This window comes from Nelumbo lutea, chromosome 5, assembly GCF_056320005.1.
Source record: "Nelumbo lutea isolate HS-2025 chromosome 5, American lotus-T2T, whole genome shotgun sequence".
NCBI classification, from domain to species: Eukaryota; Viridiplantae; Streptophyta; class Magnoliopsida; order Proteales; family Nelumbonaceae; genus Nelumbo; species Nelumbo lutea.
Genome location: NC_142688.1, coordinates 25,358,314 through 25,374,118, shown reverse-complemented (window position 1 = coordinate 25,374,118; position 15,805 = coordinate 25,358,314). Strand labels below are relative to the sequence as shown.

Sequence of the window (15,805 nt, the reverse complement as noted above, 5' to 3'; positions counted from 1 at the left end):
AGTGAGAGTGCCGAAAGTGCTTAAGCTTCAATACCTCTTCTTTGTGAGAATTCGAGTTCTTTTATGTTGGAGCTTGGTCGTACCTGGCATAACCGTTGCCACCCTTGCTGTTACCGCCAGGGTAGGTGTGGAAGGCGCAGGTTGCCGCCACAAACTGCCATCGTTAGGTACGAGCTTGACAAACGTGTCATGCTTTCCAAAGGAGGCAAACAGAACGCCGTCTGGCAAGGGATCAGAGCCCTGCCACCGGGTCCGGCAGGTACGGATGTCAAACAGGGCTCCCCACAGCCTACTGAGCTACCGTGCACCGGACTGCTTGAGTGCAGGCTTGTCCCGGTATTGAGGTGCTGAGGTGGCTGCACTGGGGACGGTGCTGCCTCGAGGTGCCCGGGACACTTAGCCAGGAATTGGGGTGCTTCTTCCTTGGGAAGGGAGAGCTCCGGGCCCCTTAGGGGGAGCTCGAGACCTTCCACGCTTGGTGGGAGTCAAAATTGGCAAGGCGTCAATCCCCAACGAGTTGCTTAGCCTGCTGAGTGGCCAGCGTTGGACTTGGCGTGTCTCTCCCGTTGAATCGCGATCATACTGTCAGGTTGAATTATTCATTGGGCCAGATTATATATACGTGTCCCCATATTACGAGTTCGAGCCAAATCACCCTTCATCACATACCACCTCTATTCTATTTATTTATTTACCTAATCCTTAGTTGACAGATATATGGGGATTGCGTCCAACATAATTCAACCATAAAATAGATATTGATTAGAAGAGAGGAGAGTCTATGCTCTGTATTGACTAGCTAGCTAGCTGTTCAGTCAGTACTCAACCCACACTGAAGTTTCCTTACTATTCCCAATCATTCAAGTTTTATAATGGAAGAAAGCAAATAATAGGAAGGTGTCCACATGGCAAAGGCTGCTACAGCGGGTGATATGTGGTTAAGATACCAAAAATCTTTGGTCAGCTCTACAACCACCACATGGACCATTCTTATTATCTCCTGCATGTCTTTTAGTGATGGTTCATTTAACACACCATTTCCCTACTTGCTTTGAGCCTAGTGGCGATATCTTTATTACTATACAATGTGAAATTTGCCTTTGACAAGCGGCTTAACGTCAAGGCTTGTTCTTCTAAATATGGATATATAATTCATTTTACGCTTAATTAATTAATACACGTGCAACGCACATGTCTTTCCATTATAAGTTAATATAACTGCGATTTGTATTAGCATTTTATATATGTAAGTATGTATGTATACGATCACTTTATTTTAGAGTAGGATGCCAATATTTTTATATGAGGTTGCAATCTTTAATTGTTGACTAACTAATAATTTCAGTGAGTCATATTGAAATTGAAATTGAATGGAGACATCCATGGAGTACTATTATTATATGTCAAGTGTTTTTTCTCTCTTCTATGCATGGCTGGTTGGAACGTATCAAATTAAACTATTATTACCAAATTAATGAGCTCCTGGACCGGTCTAGAGCTACAAGATTGTGTAAATGGTCCAAGGCATCTTTTAACCTGAGGCACTGTGTCCTATTTAAAAGTCAGACAAGCATGTGCTTTTACTATGCACAGGTTAATGGTGGCACGATGTTCTATTATCACTATAAATAATTAACCAGCTGACGGATAAATGTCATCAATCATCATCTGGGTTTTTCGTTTGGGATTGGGGTTTTACTTTTAAGCACTTTATAAGGTGGAATTATAATCTATCCCTTAAATATGATGCAATTGCAAAGTAAAGTTATTTGCTCATCTATGGTCAAGTGGCCCGGACACACTCGATCACAATTCACACACCACAATTATATTTATATCAATAAAAAGAAAGGAATAAAGAAAAAGCAAGTCGATCAGCAACGGCAAAGAAAAGTTAATTTGGTACAACTATATATATAGCTATAGAGGATAGAAATTATAGAATCTATATATAAATTACGATATGTTTCAGAAAAAGAGGAATCCACCATAAAATAAAAAAAATAAAAAAAAAAATTAACCAGACAGGAGGAGAGGAGGACAAAGTCTGTTTTTTTTTACTGTGGACAAATATGGACGGCCTGGAACAAAAAATGTTTCCATACACAACTTTTAGAAAGCTCCAAACATGGATAATGGATTATGGATGGTTAAAACTTAAAAGTAGTGAGGCTGAAATTGCTAGTCCGTGTTAGCAACCTGGGTTTAGTAATTGTAGTATTATTGAATCTTGCCACATCTGTACCTCCGTTCCGTTATTCTGTTATAATGTGACCTATGGTTTAAACGGTCTAAATTTGATTGAGTTGGAGTGGGATCCGACATTGCCATACCATGAACCTCTCAACTTTGTCCATTTGTATTCAATGCACAAATTGGACGTTCAGTATTGCTTACGTCTTAATCTTCGGGATTTTAGATTTTTACCTGGTCGCATCTCCCCGGTTCCCTCTGAAACAATCAAACAAACATTATAATTTTAACACGTCACCGCTTGTCACTTGTCAGTCGCCCAGCGGACCTCAATTCCAATTCCAACGGTTCACTTTACCCTAACGGTTCAGGGTTCACCAAACTTCTCCTACGGAATTCGCAAATAGGCCTTCGGATTAGAATCTCTCTTTGATCAAGTGAAACTACTCTCAGGGCTTTTGGATAAAGCCTGCAGCCAAAGCCAGGGCTGTAGATCTTAAGCTCCAGCTTTTCGCATAAGTAGAAGTAAGTAGCTTGTCCGTTACCATAACCACAGTCACATATCTTGTATCTATGATACTTGGCTTGATCGGTAATCTTCTGCCTGCGGCCTGCCTGCTTTTGATCCTCATTCCTCTCTCTTTTTGTTTATTTTCCACGTAATAAAATATAAATAAATAAATGTATTTGGTATTTTAACCATTTTGAGTATCGATAGCTTACATACGATATGTTTGTGCATCTGGTGCGATTCAAATAATTTGGCAGATCTCAACCATTGGATTCACTTTGAGTGCTTTGAATCAATCCAGATCATCAAAATATAGGAACGGATATCCACACACGTGTCTATTCACTCCCTTTTCGCGAAGCGAACTCACACATATCCGATTCCGAGAACGTCACGGATGGGAAAATTCAAAACGATAAATCTCTCTCCCTTTATCCATTCCTCTCTCAACAAACACCTCTCTCGCCGACGCGGAACCGGTTTCTCGTAGCGTTTCGGCCGCGCCGCTTCGTCCGTACGGAAGCAACGGTAGGCTGTATAAAAAAGTATAAACCGGTTCTCCTCTGCAAGACCGTTCAAACCAGCAGATTCGTCGCTTTCGTTTCACTGATAGCCTCTCCCTCTTCTCTCATTTTGGAGTTCCGCCTCTGTTTGTTTCGCGGTAATTGGCAAAAGGACCAGATGCTTCTTTTCTTTTCTGTTTTATTCTCTCTTTATTTTAATAGATTTCCCCCGAACTCGATTTTTACTGCTGTTCGTTGTTTATGAGATCTGGTTCTATGTTCTATTATCACATTTTCCATGATCGTCGATTTTGCTTTTGCATTTCTTTTTTCTAGGTTTTCTGTCAAGAACTCTGTTGTTACTGGTTTCACTTTGATAATGTATGTGTTTTTTTTTTAGTTTCTTTTGCCCTGATTTTGGTAATGGGTGGTGTTTTTGCTATACACTGCTGTATATTTGATTCCTATGGGCAACATCAAGTGTTATTTCTTGATTTTCATCATTTTTTCCTGGTGATTTTGATTAATTTCTTAAACTCCTTTCCCTTGGTAATTTCAAGTGTCAATTCTTGATTTCTCATATTTCTTTCTCCTAATATTTTCTTGCTTTCCATCCTTCCAAACTGCTAGTTTTCCATATTGGGTCGTTTGTTAGTTTTTCTGGTGTTTTTATTATGTGGAACTTATGCTACATTTTATCATTATCATTTATTTCCTCAAATTATTCTGTTTGTCTGAGTTGAAGATCAGAATTTGTTTTGCAGGAACAAATTGCCAATACATCGGAAATATCTTTCCCACATTGCTAGGGTTCAATCCTAGTTACACCTTTTGGAGAGATTGGGGTAGAGGGAAAAAGCCGTTTTCTTTGCATTGTTAGCGAGAAGAAATTATGGGTTCATTTCTTACGAGGGGACTTGTGTATGTTGCTAACAGAAATTCCATTGTTTCTCTTTTTGTATAGGCTGTTGCGTTATTTGCTATAGAAATTGAATATTCTGATTATATGCTCGCAGTATGGTATTTGGATATGCTTATCCCGCCTACGAATGCTTTAAAACTGTGGAGAAGAATAAGCCAGAAATTGAGCATCTTCGGTTTTGGTGCCAATACTGGTAAGTAGATTTACTTTTTCTAAGTTTTTTGAGACATGATGAAGTCAACTCTTTAGCAAAACTTGCTTCAGACAAATTTCGAAGTTAAAGAATTGTTTCTTTCGTTTTATAGGATTTTAGTTGCAGTTCTAACCGTCTTTGAGAGAGTGGGGGACACCTTTATTTCATGGTAAGGAATTTTAACTTCAATATAGAAACCGACTATTTGCCATCATATACTTTTTTCTGTATTTTGAAAGTGATCCTTCTATGGATTTCTTGAAAGGCTGCCGATGTACGGTGAAGCTAAATTGGCATTCTACATATACCTGTGGTACCCTAAAACAAAGGTACATAGTCTGTATTTGGGCTTTGGGGAATTAATGATGTTTGTTTATTGTTGTTTGCCTAATTATTGGCCCCCTCTCATTTTACTCTTATTTTTACAGGGCACAACGTATGTTTATGGTTCCTTCTTCCGTCCATACATTGCAAAGCATGAGATTGAAATTGATCGTCATTTGTTAGAATTAAGGGCAAGAGCTGGGGACATGGCACTTATGTATTGGCATATGGCTGCAACCTATGGTCAGGCAAGGGTTTTTGAGATTCTGCAATTTATTGCATCCCAGTCAATCGCAAGACCTCGCCCTGCTCAGGTACCAAATGATAAGGATAATTAGGTCTGGTAAACAGGTCTTTTAATATCATTTCTGCCGATTGCATTTCCTGAGTTGAGAAATGATGACTATGTTTTTTATTAAGCTTTGCTTGTAAGCAGGAAATGCATGATTTATTTGGAAATATAGGAAATAAAGAAAAGGAACAAAAAGCATAAACTAACAATATCCCACTGATTGTCTAATGCTTCACTTATACTGCAACTGCAATGAATGGTTATCATTGTCTGATAACCATATTACCACTGATTGTCTAATGCTTAAAGCCTTTGCTTCTACTGCAAAAGTTTTGCCACAGAACTAAAGCTGCCAAGAAATATAACTATCAGCCATGAAGTAATTAAGTTGCACAACAACGAAACTGCAGCAAGCAACTGTTCTAGCATTTTCAGTTCCAATTGGACATCTCACACACCAATTTATGCTTTTTACGATATTGGATGGATTTAAAGCAAAGAAAATATTGATACATCTGGTCGGTTTATTGGAATTCAATAGAATAAACTACAGCCAATTATAAACTGTTGAAATACATTTTGTTAACATTGCAGCAGCAACAACAGGGTGGTGGGGAAGCTCTTAAATATCCAACTCCCCAATCAGCTGTGAATGCAGAGCAGCAGCAGCAGCAAGTGCAAAAGCCACCATCACGCGCTTCCAGTTTAGCTTCAACAACAGAGAAGCAGCAACATGTTCCAGCATCACGCACTTCCAGTTTAGCTTCAACCGATAATCAGCAACATGTTCCAGCATCAGAAGCAGCCCCTGCAGCTGTACGTCCACAGAGAACAACCGGTGGTCAGCCTAGTGCTGAAGCTGCCAGCCAATCAACGCGGGGTGAAGCAGAAGCAATGCAGATTGAACCAGTTCCATTTTCAGGTAATGGAAATGTGAACTCCCAGCCAGAAGAGAGTGTCATGGAGGAAGCAATCCGGGTAACACGAGGAAGATTGAGGAAAACCAGAACTGCGGCAAACCAGGAATAAAGCAGCCTTTGCTACTCTGCTTTTTGTTTTGTCATAAGCAATTTGTTGGTGGTAGAAGCAAATGTAATTATTGAGAAGTAGATGAAGTCGCAGGTGGGGATGGAGAGGTGATTTGGTAGAGAGATGATATTTGATGATGTACATTTAATCTTTGTCCTTTTGTTCAATTTATTGGTTTATAATTGATGAGGGCAGATTTGGCCCTCCAGTGAAATTGTGACACGTGGCACATCGTGACAACTAGGAAAACACCCAGCCAACAAATTTACGAAGTTGGTGACCCACCCGGGCACTAGTCTGGCCGGCCTGGCGCGACCTGCGCGCGGCCTGCGCAAATTGCGCGTGGCGTGCGGCCTGCGCGACCTGGCTGACTTGGACCAGCCTAGCGCATGATCCGGCCAAGTCGTCCATAAGGCGCCCACCGACAAACCTGACTAGACACTGACCCACCGACTGACACAGGCGCCAGCTTGACGACCTGGTCCAGACACTGACCCGCCGATTGACGCAGGCGCCCCTCTGACAACCCGGCCCAGGCGTCGACCTGGCCGCCTGACACAAGCGCCAGCCTGATGACCTCAAGGAGTTCACCACCGTACATCGGTTCTGACAGGATGCGACGAGTCTTATCTCACCCTCCAAAGGGGAGGGGGATGAAAAAAGGGAAGTAACCCCTGCTCTCTAGCTCTCTCATATTATCTTCAAAGCTCTCTACAATAAGAGTGCTAACTTAAGCGTCGGAGAGCCTCCACCAGGAAAATACCCCCGGGACCCCTGATTCAGTTCTCGCAGGTCTCTCAGCTCCCGCCACCTTCAAAGAGGAGGAAAAGATGAAGTTCTCGCAGGTCCCTCAACTCCCGCAGCCTACAAAGGAAAGAAGACCACCTCATGTTGAGGGCAGTCGAATTGTGTCGCACCAGGGAGCTCCAACATTCTCTAAGTCATCGGTCGCCTAGTAGGCAGTTCACCACCGAGTAGCTCGCCACCGGGCAGTTCGCCACCGAGCAGCTCGCCACCGGGCAGTTCGCGACCAGGCAATTCGCCACTAGGCAGCTCGCCACCAGGCAGTTCGCCACCAGGCAATTCGCCTCAGGCAGTTCTCCACCGAGTAGTTCGCCAGTAGGCAGTTCACTACCAAGTAGCTCATCACTAAGGCACGCCACCACCGGGTCAAATAACGAGGTACTTAGCAAAAAAATTTTACATCACAAAACATTGGTACGTGGGCGAAAACGGTTACATCAATTGGCGCCATCTGTGGGAACACACTACAAAAAGCTAAGTTCTCATCCTACAAAAGCTAAGTTCTCATCTTGCCAAAACTAAGTCCTCACTTGTAGTTTACATTTTTTATGAACTCAAAGACTATGCAGGGAGCTAACGGACTAAGTAGCTCTACCAACCTTACTTTCAATTCAGATAATGCCACATCAGTCCTCTCCGCAAGGTCCCCCCTACAAAGATGAGCTCTTTGTGGCTTCCGCCAGAGTTGGCGGCCAACTGACTACATAGGCGCCCTTATTGGTCGAGCCTTTTAAGGCTCCCGTGTGAATTGGCAACCTAAAGTTAGTAGTGTTGCCCCCAAAGGTCGAGCCCCTAGTAGCTTCTTGTAGGAGTAGGTGACCAACATTACGAAGCTGATGCAGGCCAAGCCTACGGGCCACATTACTACCTAAGACCCAGTCGCCTCTCCGGCACGGGCAATGTTAGAAAAGAGTAGACCACTGGTCACTCCCAAAGCCTACGGGCCACATTACTACTAAAGACCCGGTCGCCTCTCCGGCACGGGCAAAAGTCAAAGAAGAGTAGACTACGAGTCGCTCCCAAAGCCTACAGGCCACACTAGTAATTGGATCAGCACTTACTAGCTCATCGACTTACGGGCCAAAAGAAATCTACTCCCTTCGCTGAGTTACTATCAACTCGGGAGTGGGGGGCTATTGATGAGGGCAGATTTGGCCCTCCAGTGAAATTATGACACGTGGCACCTCGTGACAACTAGGAAAACACCTAGCCAACAAACATACGAAGTTGGTGACTCACCCGGGCACCAGTCTGGCCGGCCTGGCGCGACCTACGCGTGGCCTGACGCGTGCCTGCGCGCGGCACACGCGACCTGCGCGGCGCGTGCGCGCGGCCTGCGTGAACTGCGCACAGCCTGCGCACGCTGCATGCGGCGTGCGGCCTGCGCGACCTGGCCGACCTGGACCAGCCTAGCGCATGATCCGGCCAAGCCACCCATAAGGCGCCCACCGACAAACCTGGCTAGACACTGACCCGCCGATTGACACAGATGCCAGCTTGATGACCTGGTCCAGAAACTGACCCGCCGACTGACACAGGCGCCGACCTGACGACCTAGCCTAGACATTGAACCGCTGATTGACGCAGGCGCCCTTCTGACAACCCGGCCCAGGCGCCGACCTGGCCGCCTGACACAAGCGCCAGCCTGACGACCTCGAGGAGTTCACCGCCGTACCTCGGTTCTGACAGGATGCGACGAGTCTTACTGTTTGGAGGCTTTTCACCCACCAAACCCGCGAGGACTCCGGTATATAAAGACCTCATCCCCCAAAGGGGAGGGGGATGAAAAAAGGGAAGTAACCCCTGCTCTCTAGCTCTCTCATATTATCTTCAAAGCTCTCTACAATAAGAGTGCTAACTTAAGCGTCAGAGAGCCCCCACCGGGAAAATACCCCCGGGACCCCTGATTCAGTTCTCACAGGTCCTTCAGCTCCCGCCGCCTACAAAGAGGAGAAAAAGATGGAGTTCTCGCAGGTCCCTCAGCTCCCGCAGCCTACAAAGGAAAGAAGACAACCTCATGCTGAGGGTAGTCGGATTGCGCCGCACCAGGGAGCTCCAGCATTCTCTAAGTCATCGGCCGCCTAGTAGGCAGTTCGCCACCAGGCAGTTCGGCACCGAGCAGCTCACCACCGGGCAGTTCGCCACCAAGCAGTTCACCACCGAGCAGCTCGCCACCAGGCAGTTCGCCACCAAGCAGTTCGCCACCAGGGAGCTTGCCACCAGGCAGTTCGCCACCAGGCAGTTCGCCACCAGACAGTTCACCACCGGGCAGTTCGCCACTAGGCAGTTCGCCCCCAAGCAGTTCGCCCCCAAGCAGTTCTCCACCGAGCAGTTCGCCAGTAGACAGTTCGCCCCCAAGCAGTTCTCCACCGAGCAGTTCGCCAGTAGGCAGTTCACTACCAAGTAGCTCATCACTAAGGCACGCCACCACCGGGTCAAATAACGAGATACTTAGCCAAAAAATTTTACACCACAAAACATTGGTACATGGCCGAAAACGGTTACATCAATAATCATATCACGTTTTGAACGTGGTTGAGGGTAAGTTTGTATGAATATGGTATTTGCCGATACATATCACTTTTGATAGTTACCACTTTACCAACCAGCACACAAATAGTGATGATTTTGCTCAATATACCGGTGGATGCCTATGCTTTCAGTCTCAGATTCAGAATGTGTGTGCGGGTGCTTGTTTGAGCCCGTTGCGATGATTTTACCCTCACGTCCTCCTCGCTAAAATGTCTTTGGAAGCAGTGAGAGTGAGACTAATGACGTGACACCCGAAAAACTTAAGGTGGCCAATCGGGTGGTGTTCATCCAAATTATTCAGATGCTTTGATTGGACAAAACTCTATATCATTAAGCTAAATCCAATCCTGGCATGCATAGTGCTTGTATGCATATTTTTCCTAAATTGAAGCCCTCCTACAAGTGCCTAGGATGAAAATGAAAGACTTGAAAAATTAGAAAATGTATTGAAAAAGTGAACCAGCGAATATAAATCATTCTACCAGCATGTGATCCGTTACATCCGTATCGGTCCATATGGATCAGTTTCAATTGATACACGTGGACATGGCACGATATAAACATCAACCAACTTAGCCCTCCCTAACATTAAGGGTCAGATTACAACACAGCCCAAAAAAGATTTTCTCTTCCCACCCCTTGTTTGGCCAAAGAGTCTCTTAGAGAATTGGGACACCTCTTGGCCCATTGAACCTGAATTTGCATGTTTCGAGTAATCTGGTTGATTTTCTTTTTCTTTTCATTTAGGAACTTCCACAAACTAGAATCTTCTTCCTGCAACCAGCTAATTGTTAGCCTAGAATCTCTTTCCACCAACAGATTTTTGATTTTCAACTGTTGGGCTCTTTTGATCTCTTCCAGAGTTGCCAAAATTTCAGCTCTCAATGAATCCCCCCAGCCTATAGGTGCTGAAAACATGGCAATAATTCGACCTTCATTCCGAAACACTCCACTTATACCTGAAGGGCTTGGGTTTCCTTCACTGCTACCATTAAAGTTCAATTTAATGTATCTCGAAACTGGAGGAGTCCAAGCTGGACTAGGGGAAGAAGTCAAGGGAGCAAATCGAGCCACTTTTTCCCACTTTCAAATGATGTTGATGTCTCCTGCTAAACAACCATCAAATATCTTCATAGACTTAACCCAATGAACCACCCTAATATATCTTAATTCAATGATAGATCCTCCGCTTTTTTTTTTCTTTCTCATTAAAAGTTCTTTGATTTCTTTCCTCCCACACACTCCAGCATACAACTGCTCTAGCACATCTCCACAAGAGTTTACCTCTCTTTTTTAAACCCCTCACTGATGTAGTAATAAATAGGCTCTAAACACTTGGAGGGGGGGTCCATTTGCAGCCAAAATGAGTGAAAAATCAACACCCGTTTTCTAATACAAAGGGACAGGAAACTAATAAAAGATAACATCTCTCACCATTTTTCTTACATAAAATGCACCAGTGCGGAGATAAACACCAATTAGACCTTTTCTTTTGAAGTAAGTCACAAGTGTAACACTTTTCTGGGATAGCTTCCCAACAAAAAACACCTACTCTATAAGGGATTGGTCTACCCCGAACTTACGAGATTGGGAAGGGAGAACCAAGGACCGAATTGGACTGTGTTAATTCTTTGAATAAAGAAGAACAAGAGAAAATACCTGACAGAACAAGAGACCACACCTTACTGTCCACTATAAAGGAGTCAATAACTACCTCCTATAGGATCTTAAATAAGTTAGAGATGGAATCCAATTCAGAACCCAGATTCCAATTAACAACAGAATCAAACAAAGTAAGAAAGGTGGCTACAAGCTCATTTTTAAACCTTGAGAGAGAAAACAAAGAGGGGAACTGCTCTTTCAAAGGAATGTCTCCCACCCAAATATGTTCCAAGAATCTCACAGACATACTTACAGCAAATGTCATACCTGATAAAAGGATGAAAAGAAGAAAGGATGGCATGAATAGACTTCCAACGAGAAGCCCTTGTAGCCCTAGATGAGATCCCCATATCCCAGCCATTTGTCTCTTGCCCATGAATACTTGTAATAGTTATTCATGATTTTTTCAATGCCATTGTAATTTTTTATTTTCAATTTTATTGTATTATTTTATTCCAATTATATTGTAATTTTTCAATTTAATTTTATTATTTTTATCAGTAATTTGATTTAACTACTTCAAATATGATTTTATTACTTTTGCTAGATGGAATATTTTTCTTTTATTTTTTCACCGATTTGTTGTCTATTTTCTATTTTGTTACATATTTTTTCCACAATATTTGTTGCTTTCATTTAGAAAAAGAAAAATGTGAAAGTACTAAAAATAACTAAAAAAAAAAAGGTTCAGACCGTGGCCCAGCTTGACCCAGGCATGTGGTACAGCCTAGCCCTATAGATGCCCATTTGGACTCATGCTACAGATTGTGCCAAACTTCCTCTTGAGGAACTTCGGGCCTAGCAAGCATGGCACAACTAGGAGGTGCTGAACCGTGGGGTATATTTTGTAATCGAACTATCAGTTTTTGGAAAACTGGTAACCGATACCGAACCAAAACCCATCGGTTAATCGGTTGAACGGTTCGATTAATTATCGGTTTTTTGGTTTTTTAATTTTTATAATATATATTATAAATATATAATAAAAATTTATAAATATATATAAAAGATTATATTTTAAATAATAAATAATATATCATATATTATAAATATATATATATATATATTTATATATAATGCATATTTATTAATTTATAATATAAAAAAAATATAAAACATATATAAGATATATATATATATATATATATATATATATATATATATAGGAAAAAAGAGAGAGAGAGAGAGAGAGAGAGAGAGAGAGAGAGAGAGAGAGAGAGAGAGAGAGAAACATATGTATACTGGTCAGTTCAGTTAACTGTCGGTTTTCTGTATTGGTTAACTATAACCGAACCAGTACCTTCAGTTTTTTAAAAACACCGAACCGACTGATTTGATTAACTGATTTTTTTATTCGGATTTAGTCGATTTTTTCAGTCAGTTCAATTTTTTAGTTTTTTTTTTTTTTTTGCTTACCCCTAGGCACAACCCACTATCGGCAAATATTAGAATGGAGTTATGGAGGGGCGCCAACTAGGGGTGATCATGGGCCGGGCCAGGCCTGATTCTGGGCCAATGTCTTTCATATATACAATACTATATACCATTTTATATTAAATGACATAACATGCATATAAACTTATTTTATACATTATATAATATAAAATATAACAATATAATATAAATTATACATAACATATTATAATATTTATATATAAAATATATAATATAATGTAAAATACATGTATACATGTAATTATACACAAAATATGTAAGTTTAAATATATGTGGGCCGATCCAGGCCCAGGCCGGGCTTAAGATATTAAACCCATGCCTGGCCTTAAAATTTACGGGGCTGATATGAGCCCGGGCCCAGGCTAGGCCTGAACGCAAAACCCAGGCCCAAGCCCGGAATTTTCGGGCCGGGCTGAAATGATCACCCCAAGCGCCAACCCATTTCACCGAGTCAATCATCTGTCCGTCATTGTGGAAAATATTAAAAGAATATTATACGCCCAATACCTTATACATTGCCTTTTCCGTGGAGTAAAAATTGGCATAAGCTGGCTATCGTGTGGATTAAAAACGTGGCATATCTTGCCATTATGTGGATTGCACTAGTGCAGACATGGCACATGTTCATTGTTCAGTGCCTCTCTTTACTCTACCTCATGGTTTTTAAAACAGAACAGGTGACAGAACCGGTCAGGGGTCCGGTTATTTGTTTGAACAGTCCGACCATTTGAACCGAATGCTTAGATCATTATGATAAAAAAAAAATAATAATTCAAAAAAATAAAAAACGCTCAAAACCGTTTAAACATTTTGAACGGTTAATTGTCCAATTCAGTGGTTCGCTTACCAAAATCAATGGTTTTGGGAGGAAATTCGATTTTTAGGGAAAACAGAACCAATCACCTGACCGCTTCCCAATTTTTCCAGTCCGGTCATCCGGTCAATTCAGTTTTGAAAACCATACTCTACCTTTCACCTTAAATTCAGCCTTTTGTACTGACCCCTATATCCCTTAAAGTATGGATTAATGTTGCGTTTGAATAGGTTTAGGATTTGTGCTTGTGAAGTCTCAATTTTAGGAGTTCATGTCTAGAATATTCGTGACCACAACACAATCAATGTTCCACATGTGCGGCTGGATGAGTATGGCCAACAAAGTGTTGCGGCCATTAGATCTGGACTCCAATTTCAGTGTCTGTTGGGAGGGCTTTCATCCAGTGACTTCTGGCTTTGAGAGGTGGGCCCCACCCAGATAGCCTATGAGTCACGTTTGGCAAAAATTCTGGGAAGCAAAAAGTGACTATCTGAAACCTAAAAACATAGGCGGTGTTTGGCATTGATGCTGTTTCACACCAGTGCCACATCAAAAAAAGTAGTGCTTCAGAAAACCTCTTATTTGGCATCATTTAAAAAAAAAAAAGACTGCTCCAAACTATACCTTGGAAATTGGGAAAGTGTAGTATGAAGAAACGCCAAATTCAATGTTTTCTCAAAAAACAGCCTATTGTTGCCAGCGGTGCAGTGACATGGCATCATCTTGAGCGTTGGATAATGTAAACCAATGCTGAAAACAGTTATACAGCACTGGCACCAAACAAAACCACTGCCGTTTTCCCATAAAACTGCCTATGTGGCAGCATCGATGGCAAACAGAAAAAAAGAGTCGTTTTCTAAGAAAACAGTACAACAGACCCTCATGTATACAGCACTGCTTTCTCATAAAACATCTCTGGAGCAACAACATCGATGCCAAACACCTACATGGTTTTTCCCTTCTCTAAAGTAGCTCAATAAAAGCAACCCTCCCAAATTGGCCCTTAGGCTACATGCTTTAGGACTTCAAAACATATTTTGACTTTACATTATGGTGCTTTTAAAAACTAGTAATTAAGCACATGCGTTGCATGTGAGAAAATTTTCTTCATATTAATTACTTGAATTTTAGGGTGCATTCTTTTTTTGGATTTTGAGAGGGGGGAAAGTTGGTCAATGGGATTTTGGTTCCCACTGACCAAGAACCCCATGTTCTTTTCTCATATTTATGTTGGGACTAGGGAAAGTTTATTTTCCTGGGTATCACTTACCCATCTCCTAGGTGGGTAAAATAACTTTCCCACCTAAGGGAAAAGTTGCCAACACTTGAATGAGACACAAATGCCTTTGATAGTAGATTTTTGTGGTTAAAATAGTCATTGTCTTATTTACATGAGAAATAAAAAAACATGAGTAAACGCGCTTACTCGAGTAAGTGTTTCCCAAGAAAAACTTACCTAGGTAACTGCATTTACCCGGGTAAGTAATTTACCGAAAAGCAAATGAGGCCTTAGATATATCATAGTTAAGATAGAAATTGAAAATTAAAAAAAAAAGTAACAATATGATTAAAAATAAACTTAAATATTTATTATTTAACAATGACATCATGGGTTTTTTGAAAAGTTGGATCACTAACCCACCATCTAGATAAGAAAATATCTTTTCTTTTGGATTAGTTTTAAATTAGGAAAATTTATAGTCAAAGTTGGTTGTACATTTAAAATTACAATACAAGTTAGTCATTAACTAACAAAACTCTAACAATTTGCTCTACATTTCAAATTATAAAAACCCTCGCCATGTCATCGGAGGTTTATGTGGTTGTTACCAACATGTGACTCTTAATCCATGTTAGACACAACAAAAAGCTTATACTGAAATTGCCCTTTAATGTTGGGTGATCGGAAAAAAAAAAAAAGGTTTTTAGTTTCTCTCCCTCTCTCTCTCTCAATCTCCCTCACTCTCTCACTCACGGTCATCTTTATCTGTTCAACGTCTATGTGACTTGAAAATAAATAAAAATGGTTTTTGGTTTCTATACTTACGTTCTTTATATCAATTTCTCTCATTCTCTTTATCTGTTCAACGACTATGTGATTTGAAAATAAATAAAAATGGTTTTTGGTTTCTATACTTACGTTCTCTATATCAATTTCTCTCATTCTCTTTCTACCTATCATTCTCCCTCAATCTCTCACATTCTCTTTCTTGATCGATCTCTCATTCTCCCTAAATTTCTATCATTCTCCCTCAGTTTCTCTCCCGCTCCATCTCTCATTTTTTTTTAATTTTCTTACACACTTATATGGTATTAATTAGATCATATAAAAAGCATGAGACCAACTTGGTATGGTTTAAAAAATATTACACCAGTTTGATAAAAATCCTCAAGAAGCTCTTGGTTATGAAATTTACAAAAATTAGAGAACAATAGAGATTAAGGGAGAATGAGATATTGACGGAGATGAAGAGTGAGGGAGAATAATAGAGAGAGAGAGAGAGAAGGAGAAAGAAATGTTTTGATTTGCCTACAGACCAAAGTTGAGAGAGTGAGAGAGGCAAAGGGAGC

At 41.3% G+C, this 15,805-nt stretch overlaps 1 protein-coding gene across 4 annotated transcripts; it reads left to right on the top strand.

Moving 5' to 3' along the window:
• The first annotated feature begins 2,915 nt into the window (after positions 1–2,915).
• On the top strand, positions 2,916–6,181 carry LOC148851120 (putative HVA22-like protein g). 4 transcript variants are annotated; one of them, XM_088944213.1, is made up of 7 exons: positions 2,916–3,365; positions 3,972–4,128; positions 4,224–4,322; positions 4,435–4,491; positions 4,588–4,651; positions 4,751–4,960; positions 5,533–6,181. In XM_088944213.1, exons 2-7 carry the CDS (start codon positions 4,100–4,102, stop codon positions 5,965–5,967), a joined length of 894 nt encoding a protein of 297 aa, XP_088800339.1. In that variant the 5' UTR covers positions 2,916–3,365; positions 3,972–4,099; the 3' UTR covers positions 5,968–6,181. The 4 variants fall into 4 exon arrangements, with proteins under 4 accessions (XP_088800339.1, XP_088800341.1, XP_088800342.1 ...); XM_088944215.1 differs by having other exon boundaries at positions 2,917–3,365; positions 5,536–6,181; XM_088944216.1 differs by having other exon boundaries at positions 3,104–3,365; positions 3,958–4,128; positions 5,536–6,181.
• The last annotated feature ends 9,624 nt before the right edge of the window (positions 6,182–15,805 follow it).

Excerpts from the sequence above, each read along its gene's own strand:
- LOC148851120 (XM_088944213.1), top strand. The coding sequence starts at position 4,100 with ATGGGTTCATTTCTTACGAGGGGACTTGT. Across the intron at positions 4,129-4,223 it reads TTTCTTACGAGGGGACTTGT|TATGGTATTTGGATATGCTT; the intron begins GTATGTTGCTAA and ends ATATGCTCGCAG. Across the intron at positions 4,652-4,750 it reads TGTGGTACCCTAAAACAAAG|GGCACAACGTATGTTTATGG; the intron begins GTACATAGTCTG and ends TTATTTTTACAG.